The sequence below is a fragment of the Sycon ciliatum genome, chromosome 3 (genome assembly GCF_964019385.1).
Source record: "Sycon ciliatum chromosome 3, ocSycCili1.1, whole genome shotgun sequence".
NCBI lineage: Eukaryota > Metazoa > Porifera > Calcarea > Leucosolenida > Sycettidae > Sycon > Sycon ciliatum.
The window spans coordinates 32,849,759-32,863,887 of NC_088645.1; the positions used below are offsets into that span (position 1 = coordinate 32,849,759).

The 14,129-nt window shown below is 48.5% G+C and overlaps 1 protein-coding gene across 1 annotated transcript in view; it reads left to right on the forward strand.

Moving 5' to 3' along the window:
- The window catches only part of LOC135812007 (protein KATNIP homolog), a 33,285-nt gene extending 20,037 nt beyond the window's left edge, over window positions 1-13,248 (forward strand). The window contains exons 26-40 of the mRNA XM_065325305.1: window positions 524-691; window positions 1,141-1,213; window positions 1,600-1,650; window positions 2,304-2,419; window positions 2,852-2,913; window positions 3,473-3,638; window positions 4,531-4,600; window positions 5,035-5,131; window positions 5,803-5,843; window positions 6,916-7,020; window positions 8,165-8,304; window positions 8,627-8,728; window positions 10,702-10,862; window positions 11,698-11,789; window positions 12,662-13,248. Coding sequence (XP_065181377.1) covers window positions 524-691; window positions 1,141-1,213; window positions 1,600-1,650; window positions 2,304-2,419; window positions 2,852-2,913; window positions 3,473-3,638; window positions 4,531-4,600; window positions 5,035-5,131; window positions 5,803-5,843; window positions 6,916-7,020; window positions 8,165-8,304; window positions 8,627-8,728; window positions 10,702-10,862; window positions 11,698-11,789; window positions 12,662-12,720 — 1,503 coding nt within the window. The 3' untranslated portion in view covers window positions 12,721-13,248. The remainder of the gene's footprint in view (window positions 1-523; window positions 692-1,140; window positions 1,214-1,599; window positions 1,651-2,303; window positions 2,420-2,851; window positions 2,914-3,472; window positions 3,639-4,530; window positions 4,601-5,034; window positions 5,132-5,802; window positions 5,844-6,915; window positions 7,021-8,164; window positions 8,305-8,626; window positions 8,729-10,701; window positions 10,863-11,697; window positions 11,790-12,661) is intronic.
- The last annotated feature ends 881 nt before the right edge of the window (window positions 13,249-14,129 follow it).

Consider the following 14,129-nt stretch of genomic DNA (forward strand, 5'->3'; position numbering starts at 1 on the left):
CGGAAACCATATACAAGTACACTGGCTGGTACCGTTCTCCGTAGTTTCCAGTAATCGCAATCCCATTGACGACTTCCATTTCCAGCAGCGAGCCATGATCGTGTTAGAGTTCATGTATATTGATGTTCATTTCTCCCCCCCCCCCCCCACACACACCCCATCACACACATACTCAACCAGACTTTATCATGTTCAGAAACGTCTCCAAGATGCTCTATATATTCATACTGTTTCCAGTTCAAAAGTTTCCCCGTCACCCGAGGAGAAGGCACGGAAGTTTACTTGTGAAACTTGTCAAAATGGTATTGTTGAAGAACCTGCAGTGTGTGCTCTTTCTTAGTGTTACCAGTTGAATACAGCGTTCAATAATCCATTTCCCACTAATCACTGCTAAGCTTTGGTGACATTCGATGCTTGCCCCGGTCAGCCATAAGGTGGAAAAACGCTCAGTGTAAAATAATGAGATTCAGCAAAGGAAACCAAACTTCCACCATCATTCTCTCTTCCTTGTTGTTCACTGCAGACAATTGTGTTCACCACCGACAGTGATATTCTGAATTGTGTGGGTGAACATGACGACTGGTTTCAACGTGAAGCGGCTGTTCTGGCATCGGAGAACACGTTCACTAGAGACAACATGCCAGACGGAGAGCGACCTGGTACTGCAACCCTGGTGGAGAATAATGAACCGGTGAGTGAGTGTGCAAGCACAGAAAGAGAAAAGAGGGTTCCTGTGGTCCTTTACCTTTCATGTCAAATTATAAGAAGTGCTGAAAATGATGACCCGCAACCCGACTTGGAAATGTGTTTAGTTGCATGAATACTTGTACGTTTAGAAACACATCATCAGCCCTGGTCATTCCGGAGTAGGGATGCTCTCCATGCATACAAGTCTGTGCAGATGTGTGAAAGTTTGTGCAGATGTGTACACGTGTGTGCGGATGTGTGCAGGTGTGTTTGCGCCGTGACTGGGCCTAGCCTCACGGGCGTGTATGCTGCAGTTATGTCATGCACAAACAAGGAACTTTCCATTGACATTCCGCCAACGCCTGTACTCGGGACGCTGGTGGTGTAGTGAATTTATGATCGTTGTATGCATGTCCATCTTTCCATCACATTAAACGGTTGTGCTCATAACAGGCTGAAGACCGTCCTGAGACAAGAGCTGGCCCAGTTTCGGACGGTAATACTCCACGTTGGATGGAGAAGAAAGGTGGGTAGTGAGTCCTGAGGTGTGTTTGCTGTAAGGATTCCAAAGTCAATCAGAATACTACAACATGCTAAACTGAAGGGTAAGGAACAATGCCTGGCGAGAAAAGCATGAAAATTCCAGACGAAATGCCTGTGTAGTTCTAAGGAAGAGTAAGTTTCGAAGTCTGAACAAAACTGCTGAAGGGTCGCGGCTGGGATGGCAAATCCAACCTATTTTAGTCGTAGAGTATCGCAGGCCTAAAGCTGCAAGTGTTTGTTGGTAAAGTCACTGTAGACTGCAGTAGACTATTCGCTGAGAACTATGTCGTAGAGAATTCTCGAGGAGTGTGACAGGTACGTGTTTCTGCTTGTTGTTTTTTTGTCCCCCCCCCCTCCCCCTGCTGGCAGTGAGTAAACGGAGCCAGTGGAAATCTGGACCAAACCCACGTGTTGGCAGAGGTAAGTTAATTCTGCTGATGCTTTGTTTGGTAAAAAAATCACGGTTTGCATGAGATTCGGCTACAGGCCAAGTTTTCCGCATCCGTGGGAACGCTACAACCCTTCAAGGATCAAGCCGCAGATGCAGCTCCTAAAGCGGTGGGAGGTGAGCAGATCAGACCCACCACAAAGTAGTCAAAGACCGAAAATCCCATTCGTGCTGCATCCATGCTTCCCTCACTCCTCCTTTGTTTGGTAGCAGTGGAGATACGGCGTTGGCAGCGCAGCTAATAAAAATAAAAAAATAAAAAATTTGCAAATAAAGCAAAAGAAATGAGGCTTCAACCGGCTGATAAAGCATGTTTTCATGTGTATGTGTGAGCGTGCATACATAAAGTGTGTGTTTTGGTTTGGGCATGTCTGTGTGCGCATACGTGTGCGCGAGTGTGTGCGCGTGAGCGAGCGTGTGCGCGCATGTGCAAATGTGAATGCGTGTCCTCTGCCGAAAGAAAAATCTGTTCACATGTCAAGTGCATTGACATGTGAACATTTGAGGAGTGGCATTGTGTTACAATCCTGAGCAGTTGCATGACTTCAATTCTTCCAAAGCACACCTTGTTTCCAATGTGCTTGCTCTCTGGTCTAAGCATTGTGGTCGTGTTCTGTCTCTGCAGTGTTGGAATTACAGTTTACTTCGACATGGGGTGATGGGGATTTCATCGGACTGACCGGGCTACAGGTTATCGGAACGCGTGGCAAGCCAATCACGCTCACTGAGGACCAGTTAGATGTAAGTGATGATTTGTAAGTGATGGTTGTGCAGGTAACCTGGGAATAATAACACTTGATTGTACATGAGAGCAGTGTCGTTATTCGCACGTTATCGTTGTTTGTAAGGTTAAAAGCATGCAGTCAAACGGTCACTTAGCCTGAAGATGTGTCCGTATTCACAAGTTGTTGTATACGCGAGGTCGTTATTCGCGAGATTTTGTTATATCCAGGGTTGTTATTCAGGAGGTTGATTGCTGTTATACCCAGGACTTAATAGCCTGCTCTGTTGTCTTGGGCAACCCCCTATTCCCATCTAGGGTTTGGTCATTCTTGGAAGGCGTGCATGTGTGCGTACATGTGCACGTACATGTGTGTGTGGGTGTGTGTGTGCATACATGACTGTGTGCGTGCATGCATGTGTTTCAATATTGCTGGTGTTGCTATTGCTCAGGCCAACCCTCGTGACATCACCATTCTGGAGGGCTGTGAAGAGGATGTTCGACTGCTTGGAAAGTAAGCTATGACACACCTCTACACCTCACAAAGGCAGTGAACATGTTCAGTGTTGTTAATGCTAAGCGTGACTAGAACCAAGAGTACATGAAACACAGAGTGTGCAACACTGATGGGTTGCTGTCACGGCGAAATTCTGCGAATACATACTTTTAGTGACGTAGTGTGTACAAGCAGGGATTCCAGCAGATGCATTTCTGCACAACTGTAGCTCAGTTGTACGCCCCACACCACTCCTGGCTGTTTACCTGCACCGACTACGATATTGGAATTTTGCCGTGACAGACACCCAAGCAGAAAACGTCACAAGCTGCATACACTCTGGGTTTCATGTACTCTTGGAAGAACCCAGTGAAAAGGTACATGTATGTCTTTCTACAAACAAGGTCGGTCTAGGCAGCTCCAGGTAGAGTGCTCAACGCACAAATGTGCGGAACAGTATACACATACACAACGGAGGCGAAAGGCTGTGTAGCTGTAACATTACGTTGCTCGCTTTTCAGCGATCATCAGACAGCATCATTCCGTATGGCTTTCTCTGCGACTACCCTCCGTTCAGTTTGCTCAGTGATTGCTCCGTAACCATGGACGACAGTCACATGTGGTTGGCGCCGTACGAGCCTGGCATTGCCAACATCCTGACAGTGGACTTTGGCACCGAGACTCACGTCACCGGGATTCAGATCTGGAACTACAACAAGACGCGAGAGGATACGTGCCGTGGGGTAGGTGTCTGACTGCCTGTATCCTGTTGTGCGCATGCTTGTGTGTGTTTGGGCAGAAGCGTGCACGTGTGTGTGTGTGTGTGTGTGTGTGTGTCCGTAACGACATGGCCCGGCACAAGTGCATTGCCCAGCGGAAGTTGCCTGTGTCACAACAGAAGGGTGCCAGGCAATGTATGAAGTGCATGCGGTGGTTGAGGAGCGCTGGAGGACTGGCTGTGCATCGCTGTCCTGTGTCCACGGATGTCCCCACTGTATCCATTCGCCATGAATCTGACTCTTTGCGATGTGATGTTTGTCGCCGCTCTTTCCGCTCTCGTTCTGGTTTGAGCCGTCATCACTGTGACCGTGCGAAACGGATGTCACGTGCAGCCAGGAACAACTGCCGTCATGAATGCGAGCATTGCGAAAGACGGTTCTCAAGGCCACAGGACTTGCAACGCCATGCCAAATATTGTTGACTTTGCGATTTCTCTCTCTTCTCTTCTCTCTTCTTGTCGTTGTCTCCCGCTTCTGGGAGCGGCGTGGCCCGATAGGGTAGCTGTACATAGTAGTAGTAGTAGTAGTAGTGTGTGTGTGTGTGTGTGTGTGTGTGTGGGTGTGTGTATGTGCGCTCGTGTGTGTGTGCGTGCATGTGCGCGTGTGCGTGTGCAAGGTGTGGACTTCGAGAGATGATAAGTTTGATTCTCTCGAAGTCTCTTCCCTCCCTAAAAGAAATTCCTCTGTTGAATTATTCACTTCTTGCCTGAAATTTTCTGGATAGCTAGTCGCGAAGAAGAAGAAAAACGCATCCATGACCTTTGTGAAGAGGTTAAATGAGGTCCAGTTTGCTGTTTAATAATTTTTCGTCTTAGCTGAGGTTGATGCTGATGTGTGTTATGCTGTTTCTCCACAGGTCAAGATTGCACACGCATTCCTGGACGGTCAGAGTATCTCACCCAATACGGGGTACCTTGTGCGCAAAGGTCAGAGTTCTTGAGTGTTTACTGAACATGTCATTGGTATGGTCAATGGTGCATAACCCCTAACGGTATGCAACTTCAGTCTGTGGAGTCTGCGACGGCAAAACTTCACATCACGTAACAACCTGGTACACATTATTTGCACTAGGGGTGTGCACGAGTAGTCGGGTACCCGTGCTACCCGTGAGGACCTTTGGTAGACGGGTACCGAATAGTACCCGAAAACCTGAAGTCGCAGATGACATCATGCACAGTGCACGTGTACAAATTCATGTAATACTCCGCATGTCTACCCAGTGTATAAGGGAAGGGGTGCATTGTGGTGTTACCATGGAAACATTAGCCGGTGATTCAGTTCCAAGAAAGATGGATGTGGCATGTGAGATTGCTTGGATCTTGTCTAGCTCTTTCCCTACTTTCTTCGTTTTCTGCCACAGCTCCTGGTAATTGCAACTTTGACTTTGGACAGACTATCTCGTTCGGTCCAGCTCTGTCAGGCTCTGTTTCCTCAGTGCCTTCGTCAATACCAACACGGTTAGATGATGTAGCTTTGCTAGTGGTGTGTCTCTGCGTGTGAGTGTGTGAGTGTGTGTGTGTGTGTGTGTGTGTGTGTGTGTGTGTGTGTGTGTGTGTGTGTGTGTGTGTGTGTGTGTGTGTGTGCGTGCGTGCGCATGCGTACGTGTGTGTGTGTTTGTGAATGCGTACGTGAGTGTGTACATGTGGGTGGCCAGGGAGTGGTGATAGTTCATGACGCTTCAACATTTCGTGTATTGCACAAATTGGAAAGGTCTCTACTGTGAACACTGAAAAGGTCTCTGATGCTTGTTGAAAAGCCATGCTTTTGAACAGTTCCGTTTAGTAATATTTTCAGGGTAAGCATTGTGAGCAACCTTCCCTTAATCTAGGATAGTCAAACTCTGATACACATCCGAAAGTTGTCTTGTACCGTGTTTTGGGGAATTATATGTGTCGTCGGAGTTGCAACAGGGCATTTTGTATTCCTTGTCCTTTTGTGAGTGGCAATTGCTCAGCGCTGCCCCGCAGTGCTCTACACTCTGTCCTCCAGTGTGTGCCATGGTCAGTGGGAGAAGTGAATTGCCTTGCTGGTCTACTAGATGCCTGTAGGGACTGGCTGGTTAGGTGGATGTTTATGTGCATGTTTATGTGCTTTTTATGTGCTTTTTATGTGCTCATTACTTGCTCAGATCTCCCAGGGACCAGACATCTCCCGGCCTTCCCACAGGATGTATCCTTTGAAAGATATAGGTGCAGCACGATCTCTCACAACATCACAAACTGCTCATAACATGCTCACAACATGCTCACTACATGCTCACAACATGCTCATAACACACCTAGGTTTGCCTCTACTTAGATATCAGAGCATGCAGGATTACAATCGTCATCATACTGCGTATGATGGGCAATGGAGATTAACCGCACATGTTTGTCCTTCTAGCCCGCACTAAATAATGTTGAACAGGATCTCTTTGATGCGTTACATACACAATTGTGGCCAATGATATCTTAACCTTTGCCAACATAAGAGTTGGCTCCAGCACTGGGGAGTGTTGAGAATTAAAACATTTGCTTACTACAGTAAAACCTGGTGTAAGCGACCTCTGGGTTTAGCGACCACCTGCTCTTAACGACCGTTTTCCATGCACGGACAGTTCTGCACAGACATTGTGGGACCTGCTTCTAAAGACCACTTGGCTTTAACGACCGCTTTTGCTTGCACCGTGGGGGGGTCGCTTAAACCAGGTTTCCCTGTATTGACAGTGTCCACTGGCAGTTGAATGCTGTATTCCGGCAGGGAGGTCATGTCATCCTCCCCGCTAATGTCTGTGTAGCGGATTTCATTGAGGCCCAACTGTTTTTTATTCATTTTTTTTTTTACAAAATGCTTAACTCACCGGCAGGCACATGGGGCTAGCATGGGGTGAGATGGTGCTGGTGGGGCTTGCCATGCTCAACCGACCAGAGGTCTCGGCATCTTCGTGTAGTGTAGCGATGTGGTAATGTGCTGCCACTCCGGAAAACAAAGGACCAATGAAACCCATCATCCATTTAGGTGTGCGGTGCACATCCACAGACCTTGATATGTAGCAATCATTGTGTTTGTCTGCATGCATGGATACGGCATGACAAGTGGAGCTGAATGTTCTACGCTTCTACACTGCTTTCTGTATAACTTGACTTCAGTAGTTATCACGTACCAAATATTTTGCAGCTTAACACTCCTTTACTGCTCAGTGTCATTGTGCAAGACTGACTGTTATTGTTTGTTCCTTGACACTAGCCATGCCGCTCTCCAGTCATATTCAAGCTGCGTTTGCTGACGACGTGGGGAGACCAATTCTACGTGGGTCTCAATGGCGTACAGCTCTGTAACGAACACGGCCAGCTGCTGGAACCTCATCGTATCCTTGATGTGCAGAAACACGGCTCTGCATTGTATACCGTATCGTGCATCATATCCTAGGCTCTGTGTACCCTACAGTACGGTTGATCCGCCCCCTCTCTAATTGCCGCCCCCTGTCGATTTTCTGCTTAGGAAGCGACTTTGGCGTATACGATGAAGTACAGTGTTGAACCCGACGCATGCACGCTGTTCACAATACATGCCAGTGCAGGATAAGCATGTGCACACTCCAGCACACCGAGTCTCACCTTCTGCATTGTTGTACATTGCACTGGACTTGACAGCCTTGATCTGATTCCCGATCCCTGCCGAAAACCCAGCTGGGAAGTGACATGGCGTAGGGGGCGGATCAACCGTACTTTTCGGTAATGCCTTCTCATGCTTGTGTGCTTCAAGTAACAGAAATACTTCGAAGTACGTAGGCTTGGACTGCACTCTACGAGTATCGCTTTACAAACATGCATGCGCTATTGTAGAGCACGTGTGTGCTGTTTCACCCCTTGAGCGTCGTTGTATTCTGCTATGCATGGAGTGGCAAAGCAGTTTTAGTGATGTCACGCCAATGTGACTCCGTACAAACACGTGACATGATGAGGTCATTTTTGTAGTGTCCCTATGGCGCTAAGAGTAATGCGTGAGCCGGCAAGTAGGCTTATGTGAGCTAAGTATACGGTGGTTTCGCTGAGCTACTGCATCACTTTGCGGAGGCTTTACCAAAGTATCTCAACCGATGATGTCATCACGTAGCCTCTACACCCAGAGCAATGTATACTGAATGGTTTCACTGTAGGTGAAAACATTTTTGTTTGTTTGGTGATACTTCAGCAGATAGTATCATACTGTATAACAATGGTCATGTAATTTTCGGTTGACTAAAGTGTCTGTGTCTGGGACTTGCCAGGTTTCAGGTGTAATGTAGAATTAGATGACCAGCATTCCCTTCACACACAGCGCAGACTCTAGCGCCCTTTAGGCGTAATCCAAACTTCAGTGCCTGGTTTTGTACCGAAATTACCGATGTTAAAGTTACACCGAAAATGGCGTGTTATAATTATAGTATTCTTTTCAAGAGGTCCTTGCTTCTGTTACCATAGTGCGAACACTGCTCTCTTTCCTTGACACATGGTATTGGTATGCGGCAGTGGTTACGGCGTTCCCGGAGAGCTGTAATGTTTTACCGGACGTGAGAAATGACTGTAGAACTCCAGACAAGCTGGTGAACGGAGTCAACGACACGTTTGACGGCCGAGAAATGTGGCTAGCGCCAATACTACCCGAAGTGGTGAGTCGGAATGCTTTTGATCGTGTCCTGGTCCTGAAATGACCATTAATTTTGCTTAAGTTAAGGCAGGATGACAGTTGATAGGAATGTTGAGTAACCTTGTCCCCAGGCTCTCGCGGCTTTCTTGGACTTAGCAGTACCCTATACGGTGGTCCCTTCAACGTACATGTTCCTACGATGATTCGTGTTACGACTTGTGCTGACCCTGAAGGTCAGGACGGCGAGGCTGTCTGGCCTTCAGTGCTGAAAGCGAGTGTACAACTTTATCAGTCCGAATTGCCGTGGGTGGATCTGTGATTATTTGCTGTTGGTTCTACTGTAGGTCAATGAAGTGTACCTTGTTTTCGAGGTACCTGTCAGCGTGTCAATGGTCAAGCTGTGGAACTACGCCAAGACTCCCGGTCGAGGTGTCCGCGAGTTCTCGGTAAGCACCCCCCCCCCCCCCCTCCCCACCACACACACACACTCCCTCATGCTCCCTTCAAGCGCTATACTCTCCTTTCAACTTTGCCTTAGTTCAGTCTTTGGATTTCCGTGTTCACATGAATTCTGGCATACTGAAAGAGGCGACCTGGACTTTGTGCGACTTGTCTTGTTTTGAGAAATATCAGACCCTTTCAGTTCGAAATTTCAGGGTGGTGCACACTGGCTTCCATTCTGCATTTAAATTTGATGGATGGGCGTAGCTTGCACATCAGTGGTGTGGTGACCATGTACCAGAGCACATCAGTGGTGTGGTGACCATGTACCAGAGTACATCAGTGGTGTGGTGACCATGTACCAGAGCACATCAGTGGTGTGGTGACCATGTACCAGAGCACATCAGTGGTGTGGTGACCATGTGCCACCGGCAACCTCATAGCTGCCTTTTTGCTTACTTTGAATATGTACTGTAGCGGACATTGAAATCCGTTGAGAAGTCAAGCAGCCCCAGGGCACTGGCCTCGCAGCCGTGAGCACTGCTGGTCTATTTTACAGCGTGTACATGAACTACAGTGCGTGTACACGCTGGAGGCAGTCAGGGCGCCGGCCCCGGTCATCCCATCGGATTTCAATGTCCGCGACATTAGCAACTGTGAAGGCCATTTGCTGGTGTGGCACTGATTATACAGAGCTCATACCTGCCAACCGTTGCAAACCTGAGATCGGGACGATGACATTATCTATATGTATCAAAATGTATAGCCGTGAGGCATGCGCCAAATGCACATTTTGGGTGCCTGATACCACCCTCGATATCGGGACGTTCCCGGCCGAATCGGTATGGTGGGCAGGTATGCGAGCTACGCGCCTATTAGTGACCACATTGTTGTCATGCTGTTCCTCTGTGTGTGTGTGTGTGTGTGTGTGTGTGTGTGTGTGTGTGTGTGTGTGTGTGTGTGTGTGTGTGTGTGTGTGTGTGTGTGTGTGTGTGTGTGTGTGTGTGTGTGTGTGTGTGTGTGTGTGTGTGTGTGTGTGTGTGTGTGTGTGTGTGTGTGTGTGTGTGTGTGTGTGTGTGTGTGTGTGTGTGTGTGTGTGTGTGTGTGTGTGTGTGTGTGTGTGTGTGTGTGTGTGTGTGTGTGTGTGTGTGTGTGTGTGTGTGTGTGTGTGTGTGTGTGTGTGTGTGTGTGTGTGTGTGTGTGTGTGTGTGTGTGTGTGTGTGTGTGTGTGTGTGTGTGTGTGTGTGTGTGTGTGTGTGTGTGTGTGTGTGTGTGTGTGTGTGTGTGTGTGTGTGTGTGTGTGTGTGTGTGTGTGTGTGTGTGTGTGTGTGTGTGTGTGTGTGTGTGTGTGTGTGTGTGTGTGTGTGTGTGTGTGTGTGTGTGTGTGTGTGTGTGTGTGTGTGTGTGTGTGTGTGTGTGTGTGTGTGTGTGTGTGTGTGTGTGTGTGTGTGTGTGTGTGTGTGTGTGTGTGTGTGTGTGTGTGTGTGTGTGTGTGTGTGTGTGTGTGTGTGTGTGTGTGTGTGTGTGTGTGTGTGTGTGTGTGTGTGTGTGTGTGTGTGTGTGTGTGTGTGTGTGTGTGTGTGTGTGTGTGTGTGTGTGTGTGTGTGTGTGTGTGTGTGTGTGTGTGTGTGTGTGCCTGTGTGTGTGTGCCTGTGTGTGTGTGCCTGTGTGTGTGCCTGTGTGTGTGCCTGTGTGTGTGCCTGTGTGTGTGCCTGTGTGTGTGCCTGTGTGTGTGCCTGTGTGTGTGCCTGTGTGTGTGCCTGTGTGTATGCCTGTGTGTGTGTGTGTGTGTGTGTGTATATGTGTGTGCATATGTGTGTGTGTGTGTGTGTGTGTGTGTGTGTGGGTGTGTGCGTGTGTGGGTGTGTGGGTGTGTGGGTGTGTGTGTGTGTGTACGTGTGTGTGTATATGTGTGTGTGTATATATATGTGTGTGTGGGGGGGGGGGGGGGGGGGTGTATGTGCCTGTGTGTGTGTAGTTACTCGTTGACGATCTGATGGTGTTCGGCGGTGTTCTGGAGCAGGCCGGTGGCAGCACATCGGGAATACTGCCCACGTGTCCGCCTCCAGTGGAGCATCGCACCATACTGTTCACCGAGGATCGGGAAGCCGTCATGGCCGAACGCGAGTTCCTCATCAGGTGTGTACTAGGCCAGGCTACTTTAGGCACATGTTGTACTACTTTCTAGTACTGTAGCAGACATGGAAATCCAGACCGGGGCCGGCGCCCTCAGCGCGTACAGAACGCTGCGTGCAGTGCACAGAGTCATGTTGATCCGATGCGACCAGCGTGCTGCAGTGCATAAAGGCATGTGTGTCACTTTACTTATTCCCCACAGCTGCATGGCCTGCGCCCTGGGGCCGCTAGACGTGCGACCGGATTTCCATGTCCACGACAGTAGATGCACCACTACAGTGGGAAGGTTTTCTAAGTACTAGCAGACATTGCAGTCAGTTTCTCATGCATTAGGGTCACTCAACTCAAACGATCAAAACATGGTCTCATTGCTGCATACGACACTTGAAGTGTTGAAATATTGACTACATTGGTACTCGAACTGTATGCACATGATATCCTTGGCACTGGGCCTGACCGGGGCTGGACCACCGCCGGCACTTCCTGGCACCGAATTGGCTTATGCGAACCAACCCTAACAGAGTGAGTGGTGTCATTGCGATACGTAGAAGCAATCCCCTGCTAGGAGCGTCACACACGGTATGACCAGTATGACCATGGTAGTACCACTTTTCGTCCAGGATGGTCTGCCCAGAGTGCCTGCAGAGTGCTAAAACCTGCCCTGTTGACCACAAATCCGATTTTTCCCGAGGAACACCCACGACCCCCCCCCCCCCCCCACACACACACCCTCGCACTGCTCCCCGCTGCCCTGTGACTCACCTGCCTGCTCACCTGCCTGCATACTTATAATTATGCCCATGCTGGTGTGCTGCTTGTGCTGCTGTGCACATTGCAGGCAGCCCAAGTGTCAGGAGAGCATTCCCATGGAAGACATCGGCAGGAGTGCAGATGGTCTTCACGGGACTACCTCACGGAAGCCACCCCAGGGTAAGGCACACTCTGAGGGGTCATGTTTACGAGGTACCCCGTACATGGTATTCAGTGAAACCGGTCTAAGACGACCGCTCAACGCACCATCAAAGTGTGGTCTCTGTAACCAGGTGGTCTCCGAATCCAGGGTCATTTGACTGGAAATAGCATCCCTTGGTCCTGGCTGCAGTGGTCTGCTGGGACAGGTGGTTGCCTTGTCCGAGTGGTCGCCTTGCCAAGTTTCACTGTAGTTATTTTACTGGCACTGACCAGTTACAAGTACAAGTACATGTACATGTCACTGCTACTGCGACTGTCTTGCATTGGAGCAGCAGTTTATTATTGTGTTCACAAGGTCCTCATTGGAACTTTCCGCACCTGAGCCTTCCAAGTTGGCAGTTTGTTGGTTTGCGCTTGGGGCTAGGTGTCAGGTTGTCGAATGTCTCAATATCCTTGTCAGTTTTGTGCCTTGTTGTCGCACTATCTGACTGTATAAGATTGCGTTACCTTGGTGGACTGTTAGTCATAACTAGTAACTTATTGGTCCTTTCTCTTTACGTGTTAAATTTTTAAGTGGATGGTTCAGGCAAGAAGCAAAGAAGGTTCACAAGAGAAATGGTAATCGCAGGTGTACATGCAGGCGCACAGAGGCGCAAGCCACATGATGCCCACGTAGTGGCGCATACAGCGACGAACCCCCGTGCGCAGTGCAACGTCAAAATGGGAGCTCAGACTATGTAGAGGCCAAAAGGACAATGGTAAAAAAAATTAAAAAAATCAAAAAAAGAAGACAATCGCCGAAACTTCATAAATTTTATGAAGGTTCGACGATTGTCTTCTTATAATTTTTTAACTGTCTGTCTGTTTCTTGTTTTGTTTCTGTTCGATAGCGATACGTCCGCCCACAAGTATGCCAGCATCGGGAAATCCACGTGCGTATCAACGCTAGTACCTCACCATGGAGCAAAACTCCGAGCAGAGCAGTGCAATACTGAAGTATTCAGAATTATCATTCTATTGTCCTCATCCCCGCAATGCATCGTTCAGGTCTCGCCGCCATGGACTGGAGTATTGACAGCAACCATTTTGTTCTCGTAAACCACATCAATGTGTTCATTTTTGCAGCCGGAATGTCAGTTACTTCCCGTAGTAACCCTTCTCTGCTTGTACCAGCCTTTCAGTTTTTTCTAGCTCGTTATCCCGCAAGCCTTCCCGTTTCTGCTCCGCTTTTCCAGCTTACCTCCGGCTCAGCTAGATCACGGTAGCCTTGTTTCAGTCCGTCTTGAGTTAATCAGCCCGCTCTAGGAAAGGTTCAAGCATTGGAATGCAACCAATCGTCGCTGTGCTGTTATCGATTCTGATATATCACGTGATACCTCTGTACAGTAGATGTGTTTCTACTATTCGTTCGTTTTGAATTTTCTGAACATAATCATTTTCATCAAAATTTGTCACACGCTCTCTGGTTCTTAATTTAGCTGAAAGGTATGTGTGTGTGTATGTGTGTATTATGTGTATTATGTGTGTGTGTGTGTGTGTGTGTGTGTGTATGTGTGTATTATGTGTGTGTGTGTGTGTGTGTGTGTGTGTGTGTGTGTGTGTGTGTGTGTGTGTGTGTGTGTGTGTGTGTGTGTGTGTGTGTGAGTGTGTATGTCTGTGCGTGTGAGAGAGAGAGAGAGAGAGAGTGTGTGTGTGTGTGTGAGAGAGAGAGAGAGAGAGAGGGAGAGAGAGAGAGAGAGAGAGCCCATGCGTACCGGCTGGTGCAGCATGTGATTTGGATGAGGAAATTATTATTGTTTACCCTGTCCAAGTCCTCACGTAGAGAGATTCTGCAGATGACATCATCATGATTGTATTCTTTGTATGCAGTGAATGGCATACCATGTGCATGTACCAGTGCTTTGTGGATGTCAGTCACTCGGACTCACTCCATACATAAGCAACTCAAGTGATGATGTCATCGCGAAAAACATGACCAACGCATGCAATTTCACTTGACCAACACATGCAAGTCCACGCAAAAGATAAATGGGTTCGTGTAGGGCACTGCTGAGGGTGGAGCATGTAGTTGGGACTGGATAGAGTTGATCACAGGTACCCTGCTTTGGAGATGTCACACCAGCAGAGCATACCTTGTTTCTAGGCCAATGTCTCCCACCTGCCATGCTGTTTGTTCCTTGCTACTTCCCCACCTCCACCCCTCCAAATGCCTCCGAAATATAGACATTCCTACTCCAGTGGCGATCATCGCTACTACCCGAAACCATGGAACCGCAGGGAGGGTGCAACCCGACTGGCTGAACACACACACATGCATGCACACGCGCGCACACACACCCACACACGCACACACACCTA